This window comes from Lissotriton vulgaris, chromosome 3_1 (genome assembly GCF_964263255.1).
Source record: "Lissotriton vulgaris chromosome 3_1, aLisVul1.2, whole genome shotgun sequence".
Taxonomy (NCBI): domain Eukaryota; kingdom Metazoa; phylum Chordata; class Amphibia; order Caudata; family Salamandridae; genus Lissotriton; species Lissotriton vulgaris.
Genome location: NC_141689.1, coordinates 1,240,782,673 through 1,240,810,157, shown reverse-complemented (window position 1 = coordinate 1,240,810,157; position 27,485 = coordinate 1,240,782,673). Strand labels below are relative to the sequence as shown.

Sequence of the window (27,485 nt, the reverse complement as noted above, 5' to 3'; positions counted from 1 at the left end):
GCTGCGGAACGCTGTTCTTTATTGCTTCAGAGCCCTGAGGAGCTGAGGTCGGAGGTTGGCGGACTCGTAGCACGGCTGGGAGCTGCTCTGGTAACCTGCTTAGCTGCTGGCTCGATCCTGTGAGGGTTGATGACGGTGAGGAGGCCCCTCTCTGACCCTAGGCCGTTGAGCTCCCCTGGACTTCATCGCCCAGCAGAATTGGACACAGGGAGGGGAAATAGCAAAGCCTCCCCCCTCCGTCCGACATCCCCTTGGGTGCATGGACCACACAAGTTTGTGACTCTGGGACCCCCAGCTGGTTTACAGTGGAAGCCGAAGGGTATCGCCTGAGTGGCGGAACGCCCGGGAAGGCCTTCAGAGAAGGATAGTGTGCCCTGCTCTCTTTCTGATTGGGGACTCTGGGTGGGGTTCTTGATAGGCTACGAACACGTACCGTGGCAAAGTGTGACTTTATGATGGGGGCTGCTGGAGCTAGCGCCCTGGCGACGCATGGGGGCATAGTGCTTGGAGTCAGAGAGCTAGGGCTTTTGCCAGTCCTTGGCTTCGGACACACGCCGGCCCGATGAGATAGCCGAACAGGAATGGCGAGGGGCAATTGTGCGGTAAGGCTTTCGGATCCTTCCTGATTTACTGCACTGGGCTTGGTGGACTGTGGCTGGGCAATGGAGTGATCTCTGTTGAGGGCGCGGATTGAGAGCTGTGGGCTGCTGGCCTTCTGACTTATGTACCCGGACAGGCAGAGGTGTGAGGCTTGGAGGAACCTTGGAACGGAGGCAAGTTTGGAGGACCTGGGCCCTCATGCTGCTGACACAGAGACTGTACAAGTACGGGGCCTGAGGGATGCACTGGCTGGACCCCTACAGCATCCTGCATAACCCTTCCTGTGGCCCTGGCATAAGCGGGACCCTTGTGGAGTCTCCCTCTAGGTGTCTGCAGGCTCTGCATACCAGTGCCCCCTTTCGGACCGGGCTTTGGACAGTAGTTGGCCTAGCAACGCCTCTTAAAGATTCTTCGGATACTGAATTGACCAACACAGTGATTCTTTGCTACGGTATGTTTTTTTGGGGGATTCTTTCCTTCCCCATTCTGTCTGCGTTCATTATCGAACTACCTTGCACCCTGGCCCCCGGCCTTTCCTAGAGGTCTCTTTATTGCTCCTCACTGTCCAGCTTGCCCCATTGAAAGATCCTACTACTGCGACTCTTCCCTATCCATTCTACATGGAGCTTAAATTGCTTAACCTCAATGTGCGTGGACTAAATAATCCCACTAAACGCTCAGCTTTCCTCTCACTACTCGAACATATGGGAGGAGACATTTGTCTCCTTCAAAAGACCCACTTAGGGTCTAAAGATGTCCATAGGATGCAGTCCTGACGGTTCCTGCAGCTATACTCGTCCTCCAACTCCACTGTTGACAGACACAATAGTTGAGATCAGGGGTCGCCTCTTGGCCCTCCGGCTGAGGGTGGGTACGTATCACTCGCAATGTTTACGCAGCTAGCGAACGGCTGGAGAGTTTTCCCATAGTGTCTTTAGCCCAGGTCCTTCAGTCCCGGGAAACATCTGTTGTGATTGGGGGTGATCTGAACTTGGTGATGACTCGGATTTGGACCGTTCCAGTCGGAGGTCTGCCCAGACCAGAGCTTTTTTCACCTGAAGGCCTTCGCTGGCTCACAGATTGTGGGCTGTTTGATCTATGCTGTCGCTCCCATCCCAACAATAGGGATTACACTTTCTTCTCTGTTACACATACGACCTACGCCCACATTGTTTATTTCTTGACCACCCCGACCCTGTCGGATTGTATTGTCAATACTACTATCGAGCCCCACTCTCTCTCGGACCAAGCACCCATAACGTTGACGCTGCAGTTGCCCACCTCTTCCTTCCCAGAACCCAAGTTGGAGACTACACAATGCTATGTTACATCCCCTACTACAGTGGACGCAGTTTGAGTGGTGATTAAAGATTACCTGGCCCTCAACGACAAGGGGGTTCACCTTTGGCCTCGGTGTAGGGTTGCCAGTGGGAGCTTATCGCCATCGCAGCATTTGAGAACCATAGTCATCGCGACAAACAGGGAGATCACGAGGGTCTCTGAACTAGAGGTTATCCACAAGAGGTCGGGTGCCCCCAGGGTTTGAAGGGAACTTGAGAAGACCTGCTTGCTACTCAAGCAACTAGACCAAGATCGGGCAGAATACGCTATTTTGTGCCTCAAACATAGATTCTAGCTAGGTAATAATTGGTGTGGGCATATGTTAGCACACCACCTTCGTAGCAAGCATTATGCTGGCTCGGTGAAAGCTATTACTACAGACTCCAATAAGGAAATCAGTAATCCCGAGGGCATTGTGGTGGACTTCCAGACTTTTTACGCCTCACTATATTCTACCTTGGAGGGGCCGACTGCCAACCTTTTGGAATATCTTAATAGTACCGCTCTCACTCCCTTACCTCGTGCGAAGGCTGACATATTGGATCGGCCAATCCGCTTGGAAGAGGTGATCTTAGACATTGCTCGCCTGAAGCATGTAAAATCTTCTGGTCCAGACTGCTTCAGCGCTTTGTTCTACAAAATCTGCTTTGTCTGGCCCCTTTGCTCACATAACTTTCAATTATTTTTCTGACTCTGGTACCCTGTCGGAATCTGTGCTGGAAGCTTCCATCTCTATAATCCCAAAACCAGGCAAAGACCAGGCCTTCAGTTGGTCTTATAGGCCCATTTCTCTGCTAAACATCAACGGCAAACTCTTTTCCAGTGTCATGGCTCACCGTCTCAATCCCCTCATGTTGAGACTCAGTGACCCGGATCAGTCGGGTTTCATTCCCTCTCGCCAAAGCAGGGACAACACTAAAAACATATGCCACCTCATAGATAAACTACACCAGTCACATAAAGAAGCTTCACTGCTCTCAATTGACTCTGAGAAAGAGTTTGTCCATGTGCATTGGCCATACGTTTTTCAAACACTGAAGGGATTTGGCATCAGTGAGAGATTTGGGAGGTGGAGTCTGTGTATATATAGCGTTCCCTGTGCGACAGTGAGGGTAAATGCGGTTTGATCCCCATACTTTCCCATCTGTCGGGGCTCTCGACTAGATTGCCCTCCATCACCCCTCCTCTTTGCTCTATATATAGAGCCACTGGTGCAAAAACTGCAGGCAAACCTCAGTCACAGGGATCCCATTCGGTGCTGGGCACCATCTGATTAGCCTGTATGCTGACGATGACATCTTCTCGATTACAGAGACCCTACCCTCACTTCCAGCAATTGTTGCGGAACTTCGAGCATTTGGTTCAGTCTCGGGATTTAAGGTCAATATGCATAAATCTCAGTTTTTGAATCTCATGGTTGCCCTGATGACAGGTTCTAAGGCTGCAATTCGCTTTTGAGTGGGTGACTGAGGGTCTTCCAAATCGGTGCCTCTCCATGGTGCGGACGTAGCAGCAAATTACGCATCTCTTGCTACTCAGATTCGCAAAGACTTAGCAATAAGGAAACGTTTATTCCTGAATGGGACGGGTCAAGGTAGTCAAGATGTCCATCCTTCCCCGCATTCTTTATATCTTACAAACTTTACCGCTGGCCCCACCGCCCGTTGTAGTCTGCTCTCCCCAGCTGGATATTAATCACTTCATATTGGGGGTAAGAAGCCACGGTTGCAATCAAAACCAGGAGGGTGGGATGAGGGTACCTTTGTTATCTCAATATTACCAAGCCACTCAATTACGATATATAGTTGAATGGAATAGATCCTATTCTGGAATACATTGGGCCTTCATGGACGAGACTGTGGCTGGCACAATATGGAAGGAGATATGGCTTCCTCGTCAGCATAAAACCTGGGGATTATCTTCTTCAACTGTGACAAGCTTGGCCCTAAAAGTGTGGGGCACGGTTGCAGTTAAATCTTGCCTGACCACCTTCCCCTTGCCTTTGAGGACTATCGCGCAAGACAGAATTTGGAAGATGGGTAGAGGGGGGCTGCAAGTGACGGGGCTGTTTATTTGATCTAAATGGTCTCTTTCCTTTTGACCAACTCAACCGTGACTATTCCTTGACGGATTATGTCTCAGTTCTACAACTTCACCTCAGGGTTATGAGTGCTGACACTCGACGAGATGCGGGTCAGCTGTTGACTTCATTTGAAAAGTGGTTGTTTCTCAAAACAGATGATAAGCGACTAATCTCAGAGATCTATGCTCACTTGGGGAGATGTGGGCCACAGCTTAGAGCCTGGTCAGAGGAGATGGGAAGCTGAGATTGGCAGACCTCTTTCAGATAAAGAATGGAAGGATATTCACTCGAGGGTTCACCACACAGCGCATGCAATGGCTGGCACCGAAATAGCTTACAAAATCACTTCATACTGATACTATACCCAGAGACAGATCCAAAAATGGAAGGTGGGCCAATCTGGCGATTCCTGGAAAGGTTGTAGTAATGCTGGGATCCTACTTCACCTGATGTGGCACTGCCCTAAACTTACAAGATACTGGGAACATGTGCTAGATGATATGAACTTGGTCTCTGATACCAGCACCCAACGATTTCCAGCATACACTCTCTTGGGGCCACTGAGTTCCTTGACATTCCTCGTATGTTCCATTAAAGGGAGACAGCCCTTGTGCTGAATGCAGCCCACCAAGTAATACTATCACTTTGGGGCACTGATAAAACACCTGACCACACTTCATAGTTTCACAAGCTATGGTTCCCCTTGGGGGTGGAGAAGCTCTCCATGGTGGTTAGTCCTAGGGGCTCCTCCTTTTCTGATCTGTCGGCCCCCTTCATTTAAATCCTTTCCAGAGAGTTTAGGGAATTATCATGCCCGATTTATCGCCAAATTCTTCGCCTGATCTCAGTGGCTTCCTCCCCTGTGACTTACATGATATTGGCCAGTTGGGGTGCCTTTTTCTCTCTTTTTGGATTGCTGCTTGATCCATTTCTTTTCATTTTCATGTCACGAGTATGGAAGGAAGGGGGCATGGGGGTATAGTTGTCTTTTCTTCTTTATGTTGTTCTTCTTTTATTGTATTAAACATTCAGTCCTGAGTAAGCAGTCGATCCTAAGCCGGAACTAGTGAATGATATTACTATGAAGGGTTGTAGGCAGCATGCTGTCTTATTCTGTGTCTGGACTGTGCTAATAAACAGAATTGATCCTAAAGATCTTCAATGAATTGTGACATCTGGGCGAATGCTTCTCTTTCTATCAGTTTTTCCAGGAAAGGTCCATTTGTAATTGGTCTGTAGTTGTCGGGGTTAAGCGGGTCCAGGTTTGTTTCCTTTAGTAATGGGCATATGGATGACCTTTTTTTAGTCCTTCTGGAAATATTCTTTAGTTAAGGAATTGTTGATGATTCTTCTTACTGGTGTGGCAGCAAAGTAGTTAAAGCAGCAAAGTAGTTAGAAGAATTTTCTTGTGGTGGACATGCTTGCTTAGACTAAGTCCATTAATTTTGTGTGTGATATTTGTTGGAAGAAATGCAGAGGCTGGGTTAGTCTACTCTTTCAGGTTTTTTGGGGGGAAAAGGTTTGTGCTGGTGGTTTTCTTTCTTTTAAATAGGAGTCCAACGTGTCTGCTTTGCTTGTGTAATTATTTGCCAGTTTGTCTGTGAAATCTTGAGTAGTGGGATGAGCTCCTTCTAGGCAATTTGGTTTACGAAATCCAGTGAGAAATTTATAGAACTTTTTATTTGCACATTTAGTATTTTGAATTCTGTCTGAATAGTATATTTTCTTAGCTTTTTTGATTGCTAACTTGTATAATCTGTCAAGTTTCTGCAGTTGAAGTTTGTCTTGATTGGTGTTTGTTTTGAGCTAGGTGCGTTACAGCTTTCTAATTTGCTGTTTCATCTCTTTTAGCTCTTTATTTCCGTAGAGTGCCTGTTTCTTTTGTTCTGTTGTATGGTTTTTAGTGATATTACGATAGCAAAAGCTTCCTCTAGCCACTCTTATCATTTTTTGACTGTATTGTGCCTAGATCTGTATTGGATGTAAGTTGTGTTTCTAAGTGTTAAAAATGGAGTTTGTTTTACGGTCCATAGATGGATGATGTAAGGTGGTTTTTGGTGTGTTACTTTGTGTTGTTTTATGTTAGAAAACAAGCAAATGGTGATCTGACCATGTGACTGGAGTAATGGTTTGAAAGGTAACTAATTCTGGATTTGCAAACGTGACATGTAGGATGTGTCCAGCGATGTGTATGGGTTTGTGGATGATCTGATGTAGGTTCAGTGTGTCTAGGCAAGTGATGATTGTTTTCGTAAGGGACATTTTAGGTTTGTCAAACCAAATGTTTAGGTCACCTAGAAGACATCGGTTGGAGTGGAGATTATCAGGTTTCAAACAGTGTCTGGAAGTGTGTCTGGGAATGTTGCATTGCTAGGTGGGGGTCTATAAAGGAGTAGGCGGTTCCAGGGGGAAGATAGTGTAGGCCTCACAAACTTGGATGGAGACTTTGCCCGCTTTAGTGATATTTCATGTTTGCTTGAATACAACAGCTAGGCCTTCTCCTCTTATGCCTGTATGATTTTGTGTGATAGCTTGATAGCCTGGAGGAACTGCTTCATGCAACACTGGAGCTATGTCATCTCCCAACCATGATTCAGTTATGAAGAGTAAGTCAGTTTGTGTGTCAGTGAGAAGGTCATAGATAAAATGCTTGGTTTTTTGAGTGATCGAACATTTATTAGTAGGCTGTTTAGAGAATGTTTTTTGGTGATTGTGTGACTTTGTTTTGTAGAAGAGTGAGCAGAGTTTTGCGGACTTGTAACAGGTGTGTCCTTAGTGCTGGTATTAGCTGTTTGACGATAGCAGTGTAGCTGTTCTGTATCGTATTCCTCGTCAAGCAGGCTAAGAAGGCATTTTGATGGGCCTGCAGGTGTAGGTGGTGGAGATTGTGGTTTAGAGTTAGTGAGCTGTGTTGTTTTTTTAGAGTAGCTTTGTTGTGCAGTAGACATGGAGATGCAAAGTTGTGAAGACTGGCATGTTGTTTATTTTGTTTGCGTCTGTTTAGGGTGGAGCGGTGTATGTATGAGTTAGGGTCGGTGGTGCAGCATGTGGGTCCTGTTGTACGGTTCGAAATTGACCAATGGATGAGAGTTGGTTAGAAGAGAGTTGCAGTGTTGCTGTATATTTGTTAGGTGTGGGGGAAGAGAGAAAGTGTGGCAGTAGAGTTGCTTAGAGTGGGTTCTTTGTGTTGTGGGTGTATGTTTCTAGTTTGTGACAGAATGTATTATGAGGTAGTGTGTGTGTGAGATTTTGTTGTGCTGGTGTGTGTGTTTTGTTTTGTTTTTGGGGAGTAGTGAGAGGATATGATGTATTTGTTGGAGTTAGGAGGGTTTGTGTTAGATTTGATTGCTGGAAGAGGTAAATATGTGATGGAGTGGAGTGTAAGAGTTGTGTGGTTGTGTTTGTTTGGTAAACAGAGGAGGAGGGTGATGCTGGATGGAAAGATGGAAGGTTGAGTATGGGTTTGTTGGTGACAGAAAGAGGTCTGTTAGGAGTAAGTAGAGGGTAGACCTGGTGCTTTGTATGAGCAGGTAGTGTGTATCTGGATGGCAAATAGATACGTATGGTGTGGATTTGGGTTGTGTTGGTGATGAGTGGATTGGTTAGTCGTATGGGATAGAGTTGTGTTTTGAGTGTGAGTGAAGGTGCCATTGCGTGATAGTTGGGGGTAGAAGGGTGTGTAGGTATGGTTTGTGGGGTTTTGTACTGGGTGTTGAGACATTGAAATGTGCGTAGGATTTCTTTGTAGTAAATGAGTATAGTACATTTGTTGTGAGTGTATTAATATATATGTGGATGGGTTAAGGTGGGTGATGGTGAATGGAAGAAGTGGCATAACAAAGGCCCCCGCAGTGCAGGGTCCCCGATCTCCAGGGGGCCGCCTTAGCACTCTACCCTGACCTGAGAGCTCCTAAGTGAGTCGGGAGGACGGCCCCTGCCATGTACGTTGCAGAGGGACCCCCTCAAGTGTCTTTACGGCACTAAATGGAAGAAAGGGCAGGATATCTGGCCCTAGGACCGACCAGCCCCAAACAGGCAACTGCTCTTATCCTCTCCAGCATCCGGCAACCAGCTACATGTCTTAGTGCTTCTACAATGAGGTTCATACGGCTACATGTCTTTATGCTTCTTTAATAATGAGATCCGTACAGCTACATTTCTTTGTGCCTCTATAATGATGAGATCCATATGGCTACATTTTTTTGTAATTCTGTAATGATAAGATCTATACGGCTACATGTCTTTGTGCTTCTGTAATGATGAGATCTATCTGGCCACATTTCTTTGTGCTTCTGTAATGATGAGATCTATATGACTACATGTCTTTGTGCTTCTATAATGATGAGATCCATCCGGCTGCAGGTCTTTGTGCTTCTATCATAATGAGATCCATATTGCTACATGTTTTTGTGCTTCTATAATAATGAGATCCATACGGCTACATGTTTGTGCTTCTATAATGATGAGATCCATAAGGGTACATGTCTTTGTGCTTTTATAAAAATAAGATCCATCCAGCTACATGACTTTGTACTTCTATACATCCGGCTGCACCTATGTGCTTCTGTAAAAATGAGATCCATCCGGCTACATGGCTTAATAGTATATTCGTCTCCGTTTGGGGTCATCAAGCCCACCTTGTTTGCCCATTTACTACCTGCTGTAACCTCACAGGCTCTAATAACTCTCCACCTCTGTCTTTGACCTGACAATACAATTACATATTCTCAACAGAGGAGTGGGCTGTGTCTGTGGGTGGGGGAGTAATGGACCCCATCTATTCTGCCCATTTTCCTGCAGTCACCAGCTCTTTCCTTGCTTTTACACTATGATAACATAATAGTGAGTAGCAAAATATATAATAAAAATCATTCATAGATATTGAGGACACACAAAGACCACCAGACCGGCCTCAAACATGAAATGCCCTGCCTACAATAATGTTGCAGATCATGCTTAGGGAGACATTTAGAACCTGGTGACATTCAGCAGATCTGCCAAGGAGGATAAGCCCATGGCCTCTGACTCTCGGGCAGAGGACACTCCGCCATATTTAGAGATCCTCACCTGCTTGGCTCGGATTTATTTTCTGTGAGGTCAGCTCCCACAGTGGCACATTCTTCAGAGCACTGCAGGATGCTAAGCAGACACTGCTTTGAAGACACCCACTCAGTAAACCTCTTAGTATTGAGAAAATAAACCCTCAAAGTGGGAGTTTGTTTTCTAAATACAAAACACAGACAGTCTGATGCACTGGAAGCGTTCTCCCTTGATGTGGCTCCAGTCTACATGCTCCCTGCCAGGATTCCCCATGTCATGCCTCCCGTATGTTCTTACTCTAGATGGAACGCACTCTCTCTCGGTCTGTGGATGTAGAGGACCCTTCTATGCGTAGGAAGGCTCTTAAAATATGCCTGTTTTCTTGATTACCTACACATCCTTTCTGTTCTTAGCATGGTCAGTACCAAGATGCCCTAGGTCGTTCCTTTCATTTTATAAGTAACAGCTCAACTCACATCTTGCATGTACAGGGTTTCAGTATATTTAGTGCTTTGCCCTCGGGTGCTAAACACGGCGCTGGTGGTCATTTTAGAAGAAGTCAAGCAGAAATGATGGGTTGTGGCTCTTGTACTTTGGTGATGGAGGTTTGTCACCCGAGAGATAGGTCAGGTGTCTGGAGCCTTACCTATGGGTAGATTGAGAGATAGGTCAGCTATGCGAGGCCTGGACATATAATTTATATATAAACAGAGGCATACCTATCCCATCTAAAGCAAACCTTTGTATGATTAGTTTTTTAGAGTGCATTGTAAAAAACATGTAGACCTTGTTTTAATGTATGCCTTCTGTGTTTTGTTCTGATGGATGGTGTGTTATGTAGAGGCAGTACATCCTCAATCCCCTTGTGTAGGTATTGCTGTGGCCTTTCTAGGGATGTGTAGGCCTTTTATTCCACTGGGCATTTCCCCAATGAGCTTAAGCCTTTGGAAGCAGGGTTTAAAGCCTAGGGCTTTTCTTGGAGCCTGTGTAACTTTTTACAGATCTCGAGGTTTACTGCAGCAGGCACAGGACACTTCAAGAGAGGGTCTGAGGTAGAGAGAAAGTGATGAGAGAGAGAACAAAATCGATAGAGAGACATTGTGCAAGGATATGAATGAGTGGGGCAGGTTTGAGCATTTTTGCCAGGACTGATTCTGGTTCCCCAGCCTGGCCAGTCTCTTCAAAGAGCTGCAGTTTGGCAGCAGAATGTTCATTAAACCTTATTCTGCTGTTGAACTAAGCCTGGGCCTGCCAAAAGCATAACTGATTTAGTGTTTTATATGTCACCAATGTTGTCTGCCTGCTGTCTCTGTTTAGGAACAGCCATCATATAGAATAGTCATTTTTAGTTTGAGCATAGAAAGCTCTTCGAGATATGTTGTATCTACTTTGGGGGCTTACCGCCCACCTATTGCTTTTCATTTGTTCCTTTGAGTGTCCTTTCAAATGGCTTGCTTGCAAGTGGTTAATCTTCCCTTTATGTCCCTCCTTTTCGTGGGTTGTTCCCTCCCATGGAGCATAGCCCTATTACTTGTAACCTTACCCTTGTGTCCTTGTATGTGGGTTTTCAGGCACAATTACTTTTATTTGTTTCTGCTTGTGGAAGCAACATTTTTCGTGTCTCTCTCCAGTTTGTTCACCTGTAGTGTGCATCCGCAGCACCTCAAAAGCTGTGCGCTTCTGCCCATTACCCTTGCATCACATGGCAAACATTGTGCGTGCAGCCACAATGTCTAAATGTTTTTATCCACATCGGAAATCCCACGCCAGTGCTCCTCTGCCTGTTATGTGTGAGTTGAAAGACAGCGATGATGTTTATAATCAGCAGAAAGCAGTGTGATCCTTATAACGTATGTTTATGGTTTCTCTTAGCAGCAGAGATTGGAGTTAACACATCAGTTGTTTCATTCCAAATAAAGGAAGAAGGGGAGCCCTTTCCCTTTGAGTATCAAGATTCTGAATTGATTGAAAGCATCGATCAACCCATAGGTGAGCAGATTAACCTTATGTCAATGCTGTCTATGTATATTATGATCTGTGTATTCATTCATTTATGTTTGTATTTTATAGTTTTATGGACCTCAAAATACCAACAAGAGGTATTGTTGTTGGGCTTCACATTTCCAAGGTATCAAGGCACAGAGGAAATAGATATAATATAATATGAAGTATTTCCTAGTAATCATTACAGATAACAGGTGTTTGTGTCATTCATAGCAACTAAATTCAAATAACCTACATGAAGGGAAGAGGGTCATAGTTTGTAGAATTGTTTTGCAACTAGTTGAGAGAGAGTTATGCAAGCATGAGATGTATAGTAATACAGTGCAGTTTTCTTACATTCTAATCTAGGTGTTGCAGTTTTCATTGGTGGCACTAGTAGAAACAATGTGCACCTTTACAGAGAGCACTTTGAGGCAGGCATTTGTGGTGATAAGTGTATGATCGATATTAGTGATTGCTGATGATATTTCCCAAGCAGAGCTGAAATGTTACAAGCCCCCGCCTGTGCAGTGATTATTACATGGAAGAAGTTGCCATAAAGAAAAATAAGCAGATGCTGATAGCTAAGCACAGTAGAATAATTAAAACACACTTATGTAGATGTTGATTTTTTTCCATTTTGTTGCCAGACTGTAAAAATATTTAATTTGTGCGAAAACAGTAACACAAAAATAAGATATCATACATAAAAAACGTATTTAGCAAAGTAAAACCTAACAAATAAGCATGACATTTTCTTTTTCTCTTCATTAAGATTTGTTTTTAGTTAAAGTCCTGAAGCAGTTACATTAAAAACACATGATTTGACATTAGATTATAAATCTGCCAATCAATCAAGTCACTTTATTTCGGTTCTTGAAAAAACCAAAGAAGTAAACAAAAATTAACTCAACACATAAAAACATGAATAATTAAAGTAATCTACTACAGTGTACATAGGTAAAAATAAAGTAAAATATAATACAACCACGATGCTCCAGTACAATATACACTTAGTTGAAATTGGAAATAAGGTGCAATACACAGATAACATCCCAAGCCCAACCAATTACCCCCTTAATCAAGCAGATCCAAGAGGGACAAACACCTCATAAGGTGTCCTAGAAAGAATGGGCTAGAATAGGGTTCCATCTGCTGTCCGGGAATTCTGTGACAGAGCTCACTAAAATAACTTCAGGTACACTTAATCTCCTAACCAAGTTAAAGTGTATTGTGCTCTATGAGAAATTAAAACAAAAGAGCCCCCACCAACAACTATTAGTTTCTCCCCACTATTCTTGTAAACCTTATTGATCTCGGATGGATTGCAATCAATTAGGAAATGCTAATTCTAATAGCTGACTTGCAGGGTTGCTTAGTGTATACTATACTGAGTAACCTGCCTAAATTAAAATGCTTAATGCAGTAAAAAAGTTAAAACAACCGGGGCACAGCCATTTAAGTGTTAATTCCGCCTCACTTTTCTTGCTCTGATATGCCATATGGAGCGTAGATAGCTTGTTATTGAGTAAATATTTCAGCTCCTGGTATCAGTCGTACATATTCTCAGGGCATTGCGCTTATTATCAGTCCCAAGAAAGAGACATAGAGGAATAATCCAGCGAGCAAGCTGTTTTGTATACGCGTCACAGAAAAAAATAGATGTCCCTCATTCTCCACTGACTGGCACCCCATGGGACACTGGTTGGTAGCGTTGGCAATCCATGAGGCAATAAAAGAGGCTATAGTTAATATCCCTAGCCTTCATTTGATTAAAAGAGACCTTGGGGGGGGGGGGGGGGGGGGGTGGAAGGGGGGTGCGTGGCCAGGCAGATTTCCGGGTGGACGTGATTCACTCCGGCTCCGGAGCTACATCACAGTCTAACTGCTAAATTCCATATAAGAGATAGCCAAAAAACCTCCCAGCTGACTGCTATCCGGCCGTGATACAGAGGATACCGCAACTAGGGCCGCTGTGAGCCGAATTTGGAAGATTTCGCACCCGAGACTCCCGTGAGGATACAGCGACTGAGACTCACAAAATGGCGGCGATGTCCGGCTGACCGACGGCTCTACAATTTTGATACGGGGACCAGGGAGGAGCATTGCAAAGACCTGACCCACTCAGCAGATAAGGAAGGACGGTTGGTCAAGGTGAAGGGGAAACTGAGAGGGCAACTCCAGTTTAATTTGGCATATGCTCCCAACGTCGGCCAACCTGCATTTCTATCCTCGCTGCTAGAACAGGTGGGTGAGTTTGCTTAAGGCCCATGATCTTTATGGGGGATTTTAATCTCACATGGCAGTTAGACATAGATAGTACACACACATAGAAACCCTACAGGCACTTTCCCTAAGGGGATTGAACAGACACTACATACCTTCGGGCTCAGAGATGCATGGAGACTCCTCTATCCCTCTGCCAAAGATTACACTTTTTTTCCATGTACACCAAACGTATTCACGGCTCGACTACGTTTTTATCAGCCAAAGCCTACTGCTCTCTCTCCAGGCGGCGAAAATTCTCCCGCTTACCATCTCTGACGACTGCCTTGTCTCGATCTGCTTGAATTGGGGGAACACTACACCCAAGATACCAAGGATGTACTATCCTGTATCACTGACAAGGGACAGAGTGCTAAGAGATGAATAAAGGAGGCTATCACCAATTTTTTTAAACTAAACTCCATGCATGAGACCTCGTCCCTTAACAACTGGGATGCATTTAAAGCGGTTTTGAGGGGTAAATGCCTAGAGCTTAATGCCACGCTGAATAAACAGAGGACTAAAAATAAGGTGGCCATATATCATTCCACAGCTCACCCAGCTTTTTAACACTATAGTGGAGGGCATCGGGGTAGCACCATCCATGGCAGAGGTGGTGAAAACAGGGATCCCGAAGCTGGGGAAAGTCGCACAACACTGCGCCTCATATGGACCAATAGCGCTCTTAAACCTAGTTGGAATAATATACTCTGCTATCTTGGCTGCGAGGCTAGAAAACTTGATGCCAGAACTAATCCACCCTGATCAATCAGTCTTCGTAAAGGGCAGACAGACCCACAACAATATCCGCAAGAGCTCCATTTGATTGAGAAAGTGACTAGATGCAAGATGCCGGCAATACTCGTGGGTCTGAACGCCGAAAAGGCTTTTGACAGGGTGGAGTGGTCATTCCTCTTCCACACACTGCAATGCTTTGGGTTTGGGGAAAAATGTATAAACATGATCAAGGCCAATTATGTGCGTCCTCGATCCAGAGTACAGGTTAACGGGACCAGCTTCGAACCATTCCCGCTTAATAGAGGGACACGCCTGCTCTTCGCCTTAAGCATAGAACCGCTGGCGCTATGATCCGGGAGTCTCCTGCGATAAGGGGCATTAGTTTTGGGCGAGGGAAGCCTAAAATCTCACTGTTTGCGAATGACATCCTGATGTCGCTCGCGGTCCCGGATCGCTTATACCGGCTTTACAAGGGGAGCTGAATGCTTTCGAGGAGTTGGCTGGGTTTACCTAACCAAATCATCCATATTAAATCTTACAGTACCAGACGATGAGGCTAAGCAGCTTCAGGAGTGTGCCCCCTTTCAGTGGGCCAAACGCTCGCTCCAGTATCTGGGCATACAAAAAACGCCCCGACTGGAAGGTTTATATAAAGCCAACTACCTGCCTCTTTTACTTCAGATCCAGCAAGACCTCAAACACTGGAAACCGTTCTTTATCTCCTGGCTGGGTCGAATATATGCCATAAAAATGACAGTGTTGCCCAAATTTCTATATTTATTTCAGGCCCTACCAATTGACCTCGATAGGGAGCTACTACTCAGGTTAAGATCCCTGATCTCCCGCTATATCTGGCAGAACGGCAGGGCCCGCCTCCCCTTCCACACCCTGAGACGCGCAAAGGGGGAGGTAGAGCTTATATTACAAAGCAGTCCAATTGAGCATTGTGGCGGAATGGTCCAAGAGGGTAAGTAAGTAATTTTATTGTTTTAGGTTAATTAAAACCATTACAAAAGTACATTGATAACTCATACCTTCGGATAAAAGATTTTTAGAAAAATATATTATTTTTAAAACAAGAGAATTTTGATAAAAACAGTTTGGTGCAGGTGTGAGGTCCAAGTGTGGTGTCTTGGCCAATATTCAACTAGTCCGGCCTGGTGCCATCTTCCAGATTTTTTAGTTTCAGTTCCAGACATTGCAGGAATTTGACCATCTTCCCATTTAATGGGGGAAGGCCTGGGTCGAAGCAAGCAACCGCTTGTCTGCATGTGCGGATTTTTAGTTCATTGAAGGCAGTTTTTAACAGGGCTACTCTTTCCTCTTTCAGCCTTGGGCAGGTGCATAGTAGATGTTCAAAGTCTTCATACTCTGCCCCGCACAGCCTGCATTTTGTCCCCCAACCCCTTCTCAGCCATGGTTGCAGATGCGGAATACAGGGTAGAATTCCTAGCCTATGTTTTAAAAAGGCTTCTTTTGATTTCCTGCCATACCCCAGACCAAAGTATGCTTGTAACCCAGGCGATTTGTATGTGGACAAAGTCATCCATGCGTGTCGCTTTTGTGAAAAGGTCGCTTTATCTTCCAGGTGCGATTGATTTTTTATGCTCTTGTTTACAACACGCTTGAATTGCACAAGCGGTAAAGGAGTTTCCCATAGTTCTTTTAGACCTGTGACAGTCAGGGATTCCTCTAGAAAAGTTTTCGCCGGCAGTTGAAGAGAGCTGCGGATCTGGGCTTGTGAGGTGTAGGTTGGCAGATTAAAGAGAAGTCGGTAGGCCTTTGCAATGGTTGTGTCCAGCAATTTCTCATCTATGCCTTTTAGAGCCTCACTGCCGTATGTTATAGATGACTCTAGCTTGACTTGTGCCACACGGAGCAGTGGGAGTAGAGTGGGACCATTCAGATTAGACTTTAGCTGTTTAAGCGTGGTAGCTATCAGCATCCCTTTCCTCCTGATTGCCTCTAGTTGGTTCATAAAGCGACCTCCTTTATCGAACAATATTCCAAGGTATTTGTACTCTGAACAATTTGCGACAACCTTTGTTCCAAGGAACCAAGTGTGCAGCTTTTTGTTCCCATTTATAGACAGAACTTTGGTCTTGTTGATATTTATTTCTAACAGGTTCGCTTCGGCATAACCATGCAATGCATTAATGAGGTTTTGGAGACCTACTTTAGTGTGGCTGACCAGGACCACGTCGTCTGCGTAGGATAAGTTAGGCAGCGCTTTGCCCCCCAAGCGTGGAGCGTGCGCGTTACAGGTTTCTAGGGCAGGTGGTAAGTCGGCTGTAAATAGGTTGAAAAGGGTCGGTGCTAAGACGCACCCTTGCTTTAGGCCGTTGGTGGTTGGAATGCGCCTGGAAAGGTGTGTGCCGTTGCCGAGCTTTATCTGGACCCACGTGTTGGTGTGCAGTTAGATCAAAAGCTTCAGTAGGGGATCGGGGATCCCCCAGGAGGCCAGTTTTCTCCAGAGGTAGCCCCGGTTGACGTTATCAAACGCCGCCTTGAAGTCGACAAAGCAAAGGTGAAGAGCCTGTTTGGTCACCCTTGCTTTGTCAATAAGTTGCGAAATTGCCAGCAGGTTTGTCGTTGTTCCCGTTTCTCTGCTGAAACCAGTTTGGCTCGGCGGAATTATATTATGGTGTGTAGGCCATTCGCACAGGTGGGTCAGTAAGAGCCCAGCAAAGTATTTAGCCTCGATATCCAGGAGTGCTATCAGCCGGTAATTTTTTGGCAGCGTTCTATCCCCCGCCTTGTAGATTGGTGAAATGATTGAACCCCTCCATGAGGCAGGAAGAATCCTGGATCGGCTCACAGACGTGAAAAGAGGGGTTAGCGTTTCTGCCCAGTATTCTGGCTCAAGTTTGAACAGGGCCGGAGGAATCCCGTTTGGCCCTGCTGCACCAACCGTCCTTCCCTTCGCAATAAGTTTAAGCAGAACCGCGGAGATTCCAGGTTTGGATTCTAGCCAAGTTGTTGTTGTTTGTAGCGGTTGGCCCTCTGGGGCTTCCTGGGGCTTACTTATAGTGGTGACCTGCTGCTTAAAATGCGAGTCTAGGAAGGATTCCCAAGAAGATTTGGTAATGTTAGACGTTATTCCGCAGTTTTTTGGATTTATGATTTTGTTTATTGTAGACCAAAACTGAGCGCTGTTATTACCCTTTAAGTCGTAATGAAGTTTTGCCCAGAGGTCGTCATCATTGGATCTTTTGACTGTCCATTTCAGTTTTTTTAGGTCCGACCGATCCTTCTGAAGTTTTGCAAGAAGGACCCTGTCCCCCGGGCTTTTTCTCAGCATTCTTAACAGTCTGTTGATCTCTTTTTTGTGGGTTTTTAGGGCTGATTTCTGGGAGCTTGAGATCTTCCTTAGGGCACCAGAGCCAGCAGATGAACTGTGTCGTACGATAGATGAGTATTGATTTGCAAAATCAGCCGTAAATTGTTCCCAACCTGCTACTGGGTTGCTTGAGGGGTAGTTTAAGCTGTTTAGTTGATATTTAGCAGCTTGTAGTACCTCCGGCGTATTAGCGACTGAGGTTTTGATCCGTTTAAGGTCTATGGTGTGGCTAGCATGTGGACCTGTTGGATTTAAAAGTATTAGGTCCGGGAGAGCGCAAAAAGAGACTTCCTGGGGGCGATGGTCGCTGTCTCCCTTATCCCCTAGGTTAAAGCCAAGAATGTTGTGAAAAAGAGGAAGAGAGACCAACGTATAATCTATTGTCGAGGTTATGTTGCCTGAGTTGAACGTGGCCATGGGTGGAGAATCTTCAGGAAACCTTCCATTTAGGACCCTCAAGCCCATATGTTCCAAGTCTTCCAACAGGTCCTTTGCTAACTTAGCGGTTTTACCTTGGCTGCTCCAAGTTTGATTTGGGATGTTCCAATGGTAAGACTGGGCCTGAATGTCACTGTTCAAGGATGACCCTAAAATACATTGGTTGAAGTCACCAGAGACAATTAAGTAAGGTGAGGTTTGCGCTGTCAAGACATGATGTATATAGTCCGTTAGACGCTTTGCCTCTTGTTTTTTCTTTTTTGGGTTGATGTAGGTGTTGATCAGCTGTACCTCTTTCTTGTTTCCCCCAAGATTTAATTCCATCTCAACAGTATTTATGGATGGAGAATTGGAAGTGAGCACCTGTACATTCCCAACAGTTGAGATTTTAATGTAAGTTGCTAGGCCACCTGCCAAACGACCAAACTTACTTCTCCTTGTGGCTGGGGAATGATAGCAGGTATAGCCCTCTAAGTGAACCGGCTCCTCCAGCCATGTCTCCTGGAGGAGAATGATGTCAAACGATTTCACGTATTGTAAAAAGTCGGTGTCCGCTGATTTGTTGTTAAGGCCGTTTAAGTTCCACGAACATAACTCCAAACGTGGTATAGCCGGGCACAAGCCTGACTCCGTTAAGTGTCCTTGTCATTGGCGGTTATATGATGTATTGCATATTCTGAAGACTCGGTCTTCTACTGTACTGTGGGGATTTACCTTCAATGAGCTGTTTTTAAACCCTGACGCCTGGCTGGTTGTTGGAGATCGACTCAAAGCGCCTTTCAGCACCGACTTTGTATTCGAAGTAATTATAGGTACTGCCTCCTTGGGTCTCTCAAGCAGGGGCAGCGGGTATCCGATGTTGTGATAAAAGGCAGTTTTAATCCCCCATTTTTTTAGGAGAATTTGCTCTTCTAGGATTTTGCTAGCAATTTCGGATGAAATCCATGTTGCTTTTGTCGCTTCTTTACCATATGGTCTGTCAGATTTTATAAATTCTATGGAAAGAAGGTCGGCTGAGGATATATTATTTAATGCTGGTATTGTGCTGAGTAATCGTAAGAGATTGCCTCTATTCAGAATATCAAAAGAGCCTTTTGAATCGTACTCTGGGGTGAAGAGAACAGTGGTAGGAGTCTTGCTTGCATCATTCACCTGAACGGTTGGCAGGTGGGAATGAATTTGGTTCCCTAAGTCGCAGTTGTCAGGCTGGGGTGAGTTTCCTGAGCGAGTACCCCCGAAGGGAAAATTCTTAAGAAGGGGAGCAGGTGGAGCTGTAGGGGCTCACGCTATGGTGGAATATAGCTGAACTTGGAGGCACGGGAGTGCTGTTATCCTCCGTTCTTGGGCAGGGGGTCCTTCCCGGTAGGTGCTGATGGGTCCTACTTGTGCCAAGCCCGAGCTGTGCTTAGACTGTACCCCCCCTAATTTCAGATGTTAAAGGTGGTATGATGGGACTGTTGTCTATTTCGTTATTCGGGCAGCAGTTTTCCGGCGTGCGTTGGTTGGCATTGTCGGTGCCAGGCGGGACCAACCCCTCCTCCTGTGAGAGAACCCCAGTGGGAGCTACTGCGTGTGGACTGTTTGCAGAGGGTCTAGGCCCCGTAGAGGTAGATTTTCCACTGGTGTCTGGACCTGGCATCGAGCCAGGAGCTTGCTGCTTCTGCTTTCTCCCTGGCTTAAAAAGCGGATACACTTCTGGCATGCTTGTAGTAATCAGTTTACTGCGGCCTTTCCTCCTTTGCTGCCGCCGCCCTTTCGCGTTCGGGGGCAGAGTGTTATTCTTTAGGGGAGGAGTGGTAGTTGTTGTCGGGTGGCCCTCTGGTAACACGTGGTCAACAGATGGCGGTGTCAATGCCGCCTTATCGGCAGAACTGGCTGCTGTAGGCACTCTGTTTGATTGTCCGAAGAAGACTGTTTCACTGCGATTAATGTGCTGAGGCCTTGCATTTTGCCCTTTTGGCAACCCCTCGATGAGAGATGATACTATTTCGGGAAGGGCTGACAGTTTGTCGATAATAGGCCCACAGCTGCACACTAGCTTTGCCTCTTGCTGGGCTCTGATGATTAACGAGTTGAGTTGGCCAAGTTTCTCATCTATTCGCCCAACAAAGACAGCCAGAGTGTCAAGTAGGGTCAACTGCAAGTCCATTTTGTCAGATTGAAAATGAAGAGTGTCTACGGTTCGTTGGAAGAAGGAATCAGACAAGCACTGGTTGCACATGGACAGGACAATAGCGGGACGGACAACATGAGATCTCATTTTGAATCCTAAGAAGGATAGGTCCACAAAGGCTTACATTAGCATTCCCACTCGCACCACTCGCAGCGTTTGGGACGAGGTGTCTAGGGGAGATGGGTGGACTACATTTCCGTTGCCGTACACTCCGATCCACTTGGAATTCCCCCCGGGACTCCATGAGGGCCTGTTTGCTGCATAGACGGAATGGGGATGTCTCATGCTAGCAGACCTCTTTCACAACCATGATATCCTTACATTTGAAAGCTGCCAAAGGGAGTTTCATATCACCTCTAACAAGCACTATCATTATCTCTTACTTAAACACTGGGCCCTCCTCCTTCAGGTTAGAGAAGCAGCAACGCGAGAATGAAAGCCAATAGAAAAGTTAGTGCAGCGGGTGGGCTCCATGAGGGTTTAATCTCCTTCCTATATGGCTCACTGCTCTCTACATTACACTCACCAAGACCCAGATACATGACCCTATGGGAAAGAAGGAACCCCGAGGGAAATATCCGACAAGGAGTGGAGGTGGCTGTGGGCGGACATTTCCAAGTTTAATCACTTCCTCGATCTGCGGGAAGCTCACCTTAAAACCCTAGTAGACTGTTACATGTATCCCATAAAATGTAAAACATATTTCCAGATACCTCGGAGCTATGCAGGAGGGGTTGCGGTCTTCTTGGGGATTTCCGACATATCTGGTGGGACTGCCCCAGAATAAGACCTTTTTAGGAGGAAATTCTGGCACACATGAAAGACATGCTGGGATTTCCCGTTCCAACTTCCATAGAAGGGATCTTCTTGAGCATTAGGGACCCGGAGCTAGAGCTCCAAACTAAAGTGGACAAAGCCATTATGTGGACCTGTATAGGGGCTGCTAAAAATGCAATAGCTGCAGCATGGAAGAAGAAAGTGGCACTCCCGCCTCTGGAAAACTCTCAGTCTGGAGAGGATGACTGACATTTTCAGGGACGACTATAAAATGTGTATATATTAATGAGGCCCATTAGTCACATATCTTACACACGGCCTTCCCTTGGCGGTATGCCCACCCTCATTCCAGGACATTCATCTGTTAAGATCAGCAGATTGGTTGAATTTTGTGATATCGGCCCACAAGCGTGACCACTCCTCATCTGTGATATCCCGCTGAAGAATGTCCTCCCACATTGCCATGTAGCGAGGGCGCGGTGCATGGAGGGTACGAAGAAGAAATTTATTTATAAAAGAAATCGTGCCTTTCATGGAGTTCGCTTTAACAAGAAAGCATTCGAATTTTGTCAAGGGTCGTGTAGCCCCCTCCCGCACCTGCGGAGCTAAGGCCCAGTGCAAAAGTTGATGGTAATGGTACCTCTCAGATTCCTGCAGTTTATATTCCCTTTTACAGTGTTCAAAGGTGAGGGGATCATAGTTATGGAAGAGGTGTGTTAAGGCCAAGCAGCCCCCCTCCCGCCATGCGTCGATGGTCCTGACTGTAATCCCGGAGGGAATGCCGTGTTGAAATGTATGGGTGTAAAGGGGGAGGGGAAGGAGGTTCATCTCTCGTCCCTCGATACCAAATCCCAGACCGTGAGTGTCGTACGCATAGGGGTGCTTAAATAAGTATTTTTCGGCCTAGTATGTTTAGGGCGCCAGATCAAGTCCCAGATAGTGCGGCTGGTCACACTGCGGTCTATGTGCAGCCAGTGCTTGCAGGATTCATATTGTGTCCACTCCACAAGGACCCGGAGTTGAGCAGCCTTATAATATAAGTGGATGTCGGGAAGGCCCACCCCTCCCTCCTCTCTGGAACGGCGGAGTATCGCATACGAGAAGCGCGCCCTTCTCCATTTCAATAGGCAAAGCCTAGAAGAGATAAAGGAGTATCGGAAGGAGAGTCATTTTTATAGCATGGATACGACCTAACCAGGAAAGGAAGAGGGATTTCTATTTATTAAGTTCGTATTGAAGCCACCCTAGTGTGGGAGGGAAATTGGCAGCATAGAGGCCCCCTAATTTGGGTGTGATCTGGACGCCTAGATATTGAATGGGGCCGATTCACAGAACTAACTTACGACAAAATCCTAAATGTACTACTTTTGGTATTCACAGAAGGCATTTAGTAGTCTTAACCGCATCGCTGCTGCGGTGATTTTTGCGCTGTTCGGCTTTTTTCGCAAAACCGTTTTACATGACGAGCTCAGCTCGTCATCAGCACACGCCACCCGTGGCTGATGACGAGCTGAGCTCGTCATCAGCATCGAAGGGGTTAAATTAGGATTTTGTCTTAAGTTAGGATTTTGTCTTAAGTTAGGATTTTGTCCTAAGTTAGGATTTTGTCTTAAGTTAAATTTAAGACAAACTTTCATAACTCTTAAGTTATAACCAAAGTGTGGCCCTAGGAGGAAATCATCAAAGCGATGTTGATTTACTAAAAATTATGAAAGTGTGTGTCTTGTTACTAATATATGGCTCTGCTATCATTTGTGGGTGGGGGACTGTTTAAGGTTTTGTTTAAAAAAAGGTTTGCATCACCTCCTGGGGTGGCGCTAAAGAGTCTGCAGGTTGAAACAATAAATTAGTTTCAATGAGTGTGGTAAGTTTATTGAAAATGTACCAGAGTGCCTTTAAAAAATACATTCATGCAAATACTGCTTACTGAAAAGGATCTGCAGTTGTTTAGGGAAATGCGGATGTATTCGTAGATAATACTTTCAAATGAGTAGCCCTACATGAATGTTGATGTAGTTTTAATTGCATTGCATGCTGGAGACTAAGGTCTCCAATGTTCCTATGTAGGGTGTGTGGTTGCTTATTTATGTGCATGTGCAGTGCAAGATGGGTGTTGAATCTACATCTATTATTCTTTGGTATGCAGTAACCGGAGCCCTGGGTTAACAAATAAAAGTTTATGTAAAATTCCTCAAATTAGCTTGGAATATAATATGGTTTTGTGTCTCTGTTTATTGTTTTGTTTATATGTTGGAAATAAAAGGTTCACCTTTCATTTTATCCAACAGATGATCGTACTATAAGAAAAAAAAGGAATTATACAAGAAGAACGCCATTACACAAAGCTCCATTGAGAAAAGGCAAAACAAAGGCATGCCTGAGCTCTGAGAAGGAAACATACTCTGGCAGACTCTTGTGGCCAGAAAATAGACTAGACCTAGAAGTAGGAAAAACTACGCAGTGTGACAGCAGTTTTTTGAATGAGGCACATTCCAGTTTGTACCAGGCAATTGACAATGAGCATTTGAGTGATATGAGAAAAACAAAGCGTATTAAACGGCGCCAAAATGTGAGGCAATATAAAAGTACAATATGTGAACAAAGTGCCAGTTTTAAGGTGCTTCCTTCTGAGAATTCTGAATCAAACTCACAACCTGGAGAGATATGTTCAAAGAAGAGGATCCATTATAAAAGTACAGAATATGACGAAACCTTTGATCCAATGACCAATGAGCTTGGTCATGAAAGAACTGTTATTGCTGAAAAACTGTATTCCTGTTTTAGATGTCATAAACGATTCAGCCAGATGGCTAGCCTCATAAGACACCAGAAAACACACAGTGAGGAGAAACCTTATAAATGTACCGATTGTGAGAAAAGCTTCAATCGTAATGACAATCTTATTAGACACCAGAGGTCGCATATGAGAGACTATCAGACCTCAGAAATACAAGGTCTAGCAATATGACACTTTCCAAGCTACAAAACTATTATATTTTGGACTGGTTCATAAAGGTGTATTCTATTTGTGGAAATATAAGTCATTATCCCATTATATTAACACAACTCCACTGTAGATACTGTGATTTTGAGAGGTTAAAGTTGCTTAATACTTTCGGTTTTTTGGATTGCACTGTTTTATAGCATACTTGTCTCAGACTGGAACATAAGCGGATACCACCCTGAAGAGAAGGCGCAGTGATGTTTTTTAAAGAAACTGAAGCCCAAAGATTTACGCATAAACATTTGCTTAACTTCAGGGGTGCACAACTTGTCTTTTGTCCTCATTTGAGACTAAATTTGGAGTACTAACCCTTTGTTTGCCAGTACGTCTGTTTTAGCACTGTTTCTACTGCTACAATACTCTCCTGACTATACAACGACTTTGGCAATTTCACTGTTTTTCTGCCTGAGGTATTTGTCGAAATCTGTGGTATTGTTTAAGAAAGGTGAGAAGAGTCTAAACTTTAAATGGCAGCTTAATTTTAAGAAAGCACATAGTTGAGGAAACTATCAGGGAGATGGAAATGTTATCAGCATTTCTAATATAGCCTCCAGGGCATGCCAACACGCTATAGCTGCAAACAAGTGTTGTCTAGTATGATAGAATTCCACCTATATATCCTCAAGACCATACATCTGAAAATTTGGTATTACCAACCGATTTCCATGTACTAAAGCGCTTGAGTGGTTTAATTACCCTTAGTTTTGAGCCATTCTGTTGCAATGCATTTTATGAGCCTACTTGTTAGCCCAATAGTGTAAGAAATTAGATTATTGGTTGCAAATGATGCGAGTCCCTAACAAGCAATAACTCCACAAGTTTCTCTTTATGGTAAACCATGTCTTAGTGTAGCGTAGCCGAGCAGTCCAAGGCCTACTTGAGGAAGGTAGTGTAGGGAATCAACCCCAGTGTCCCTGGATTGCAACAACAACACTCAAATTATTGTTCAGTCAGTGTTTTTTCTTTTAAAAACGAAAATTACTTTTATTACACTCGGGCTACTACTTACTATGCATTAAATAAAAAATGTGTACAATCAGGTAGATGGAAATACCTATGGTGAAACCCTCATATCACGTTACACGCCTAGTGGGTCCTGAACCCTATATCCACAATACCCCCACTTGTACTAGTTACAAAATCACATTATAAGGGGGATCATTATCAGTAAGGAAGTCCTACTGACTCTATTAGGGTGTCACAACAATAATAAAATCAGGAAACATATTATAATCCACCATTGCCACACCAATGAAATCAATAGGGATGGTACCAATATTCAGTACTGTTCACTAAACCTGCATAATTAAACATTAACATTTTCAATTAGGCACTGAATTGACTTGTATTTCTACTTTTATTATGCTGCTACAGCAACTTAACGACCAACACACAGGCATCCCTACACTCCTGAACACAAAAGCGCCAGCTCCAGGAGTGCTTAATAAATTAAGGGAGAGGGTGTGACCAACCGGGCCAAGATGGTGAACGCTCTCACCTGCGCTCCCAGCGGGAAACAGCATTTACAACGCTAGTAATACTATGCAGGTAGGTTACAATGTGGACGTTACATCGTCCACGTTGTTACCACGCATGGCATTACATCTGAAGGCGTTTCTACGACTTGGGGTAGATGGCGCGCAACACCAGGGAATGTGTTGGATTTTAAATCCATCACATTCCCTGATGTTGCGCTAACTGGAGTAGGAATAGTAATTTATACTATTCCTAAGTCCAGCGCGCTATCTAGTGCAAGTCGTGGAAAAGACTTGGATTGTAAAGCATGCGTGGTAATAACGCAGACGATGTAACGTCCGCGTTGTAACCTACAGCGTGGTAATAGCACGCATAGAAACGTAATACATTCGCTCTCAGCCATCCTCCACTGGCAAGCCACCAGCCTCAGTGCTGGCAGCACTTGGGGGAGCACTCACCCTCCTCACAGTGTCCTGAAGACACAGGGGAGTCTTGGACGCAACCCAAATCTCACTGCTGGCTGCCAAAGCCCATATTCCTCCTCGGCAGCATGCGAAGGGGACAGGGCCTCCTCGCCCGATCCACCTGAGCGGCTCAGAGAATTCTTCATCTGCGGGCCGTGGGAACACGCAGGTGGGATGCTGCGGCATCCCTGCTAGCCAAGGACAGCGCCCATTAAATTACCCTCTGGTGGCGTGGGAAGGGCCCAGACATGCACTGCACTCACCTCTGATTCTGGCAGTCAGCTCTGACTGCGCCCGCAGCCTCCTGCTCTGACATCAGGAGGCGGGCCCTCTTCTTCCGAAGGCAGGCTCCTGGAGAGACGCAGGTGAGGTCACTCCCATGCCAACGAGGACCCCCCTCCTACTTATATCTGGGGGAGATGTGAGTCCCAAGGAGACCAGTCCCCTCCCCTAGGCCCACACATCTGCAGCCAGCCTATTCCATACTTGAGACCTTCACCAGTTTGGGATGATCCGTTGCTGGGCTGCCCAAAGGCAGTCTGTTGGCACTGTCGATAGCGCTTCCTAAGACAGACAGGGGTGAGCTGTATCTCCCACCCCCACCCACTTTTCAAAGCTTTGGCGGCTTCACCAAAGATTGACGTAGTGGACGCGACTTTATTATTTAGACCAACACGTCTAAGTGTACAGAACCTAGAGGATTAAGAAATCTTTGTTGTGCATCCTGCTTATCTGGGATTCGCCCATCTGAACATATCACCTGGCGGATGTTTATCTCCCCCTAAATGAGTTTTATAATTTTGTTCCTGGTGTCTACCTGTTCATTCAGTTCTCTTATTGATTTGCATCTATCCCCCGGTGTCTGAATTCAGGTACATCCCACACTCCCCCTTTTTTACTGATATCCCCGCCCTGAGGAAGGTGAGACCTTCATACAGATTGCTCACCGAAACGCGCGTTGGCACTATATATAAAATCTCACATGGACCATATTATATTTACCATCTTATCTGTTTATTTCTATTCTCTAATTGTGTACATTAATTGGATGATACCCTGTATAAGAAAACAAAGATTTTTGCTTATAAAAACAGTTTGATTTGTATAACAATTGTTCATGACAAGTATGGTCCTCTGTATTAAATATTGACTTTATCGCTGCTGGTATGAATAGACACCTGAATTTCAGGATGAATGAGTGTCTATGAGTCTGTTTGTATGAGTGTGTGAATGAGTGGGATATTGGGATGTTATTTATTGAACCTCTTGATTATTGATGTATAAAAATGTTCGACTTGATCATTAATAAATTTTGATATGTCTTTGAATTTATTACTTTTGGCATGCCTCTGTAGATAGGCCAGCTCCCTGGGAGTGTATCTATTGGCGACTTGTTAGCGCCTGCTTGATTCATACTGTTAGAGACTTTTTGTAGCGTTAATTGGGATGCGGCGGCATCCCTTGCTAGCCAAGGACAGCGCCCACTGAATTCGCCTCTGGTGGCGTGGGAAGGGCCCAGACATGCACCGCACTCACCTCTAGTCACCATTTCGGCAGTCAGCTCTGACTGCGCCAGCAACCTCATGCCTTGGCATCAGGAGGCAGGCCCTCTTCTTCCAAAGGCGGGCTCCTGGGGAGATGCAGCTGAGGTGACTCCCCTGCCTACGAGGACCCCCCTCCTCCTCCTCCTCCTTATATCTGGGGGAGAGGGGAGCCCCAAGGAGACCTGGCCCCTCCCCTAGGCCTACACATCTGCAGCCAGC

The 27,485-nt window shown here is 45.2% G+C and overlaps 1 protein-coding gene across 1 annotated transcript in view; it reads left to right on the top strand.

The window, feature by feature from the left end:
- Positions 1-27,040, top strand: part of LOC147727724 (uncharacterized) — a 170,698-nt gene extending 143,658 nt beyond the window's left edge. Inside the window, exons 4-5 of the mRNA XM_086963676.1 lie at positions 10,937-11,053; positions 23,067-27,040. Coding sequence (XP_086819802.1) covers positions 10,937-11,053; positions 23,067-23,746 — 797 coding nt within the window. The 3' untranslated portion in view covers positions 23,747-27,040. The remainder of the gene's footprint in view (positions 1-10,936; positions 11,054-23,066) is intronic.
- Positions 27,041-27,485: the final 445 nt, after the last annotated feature.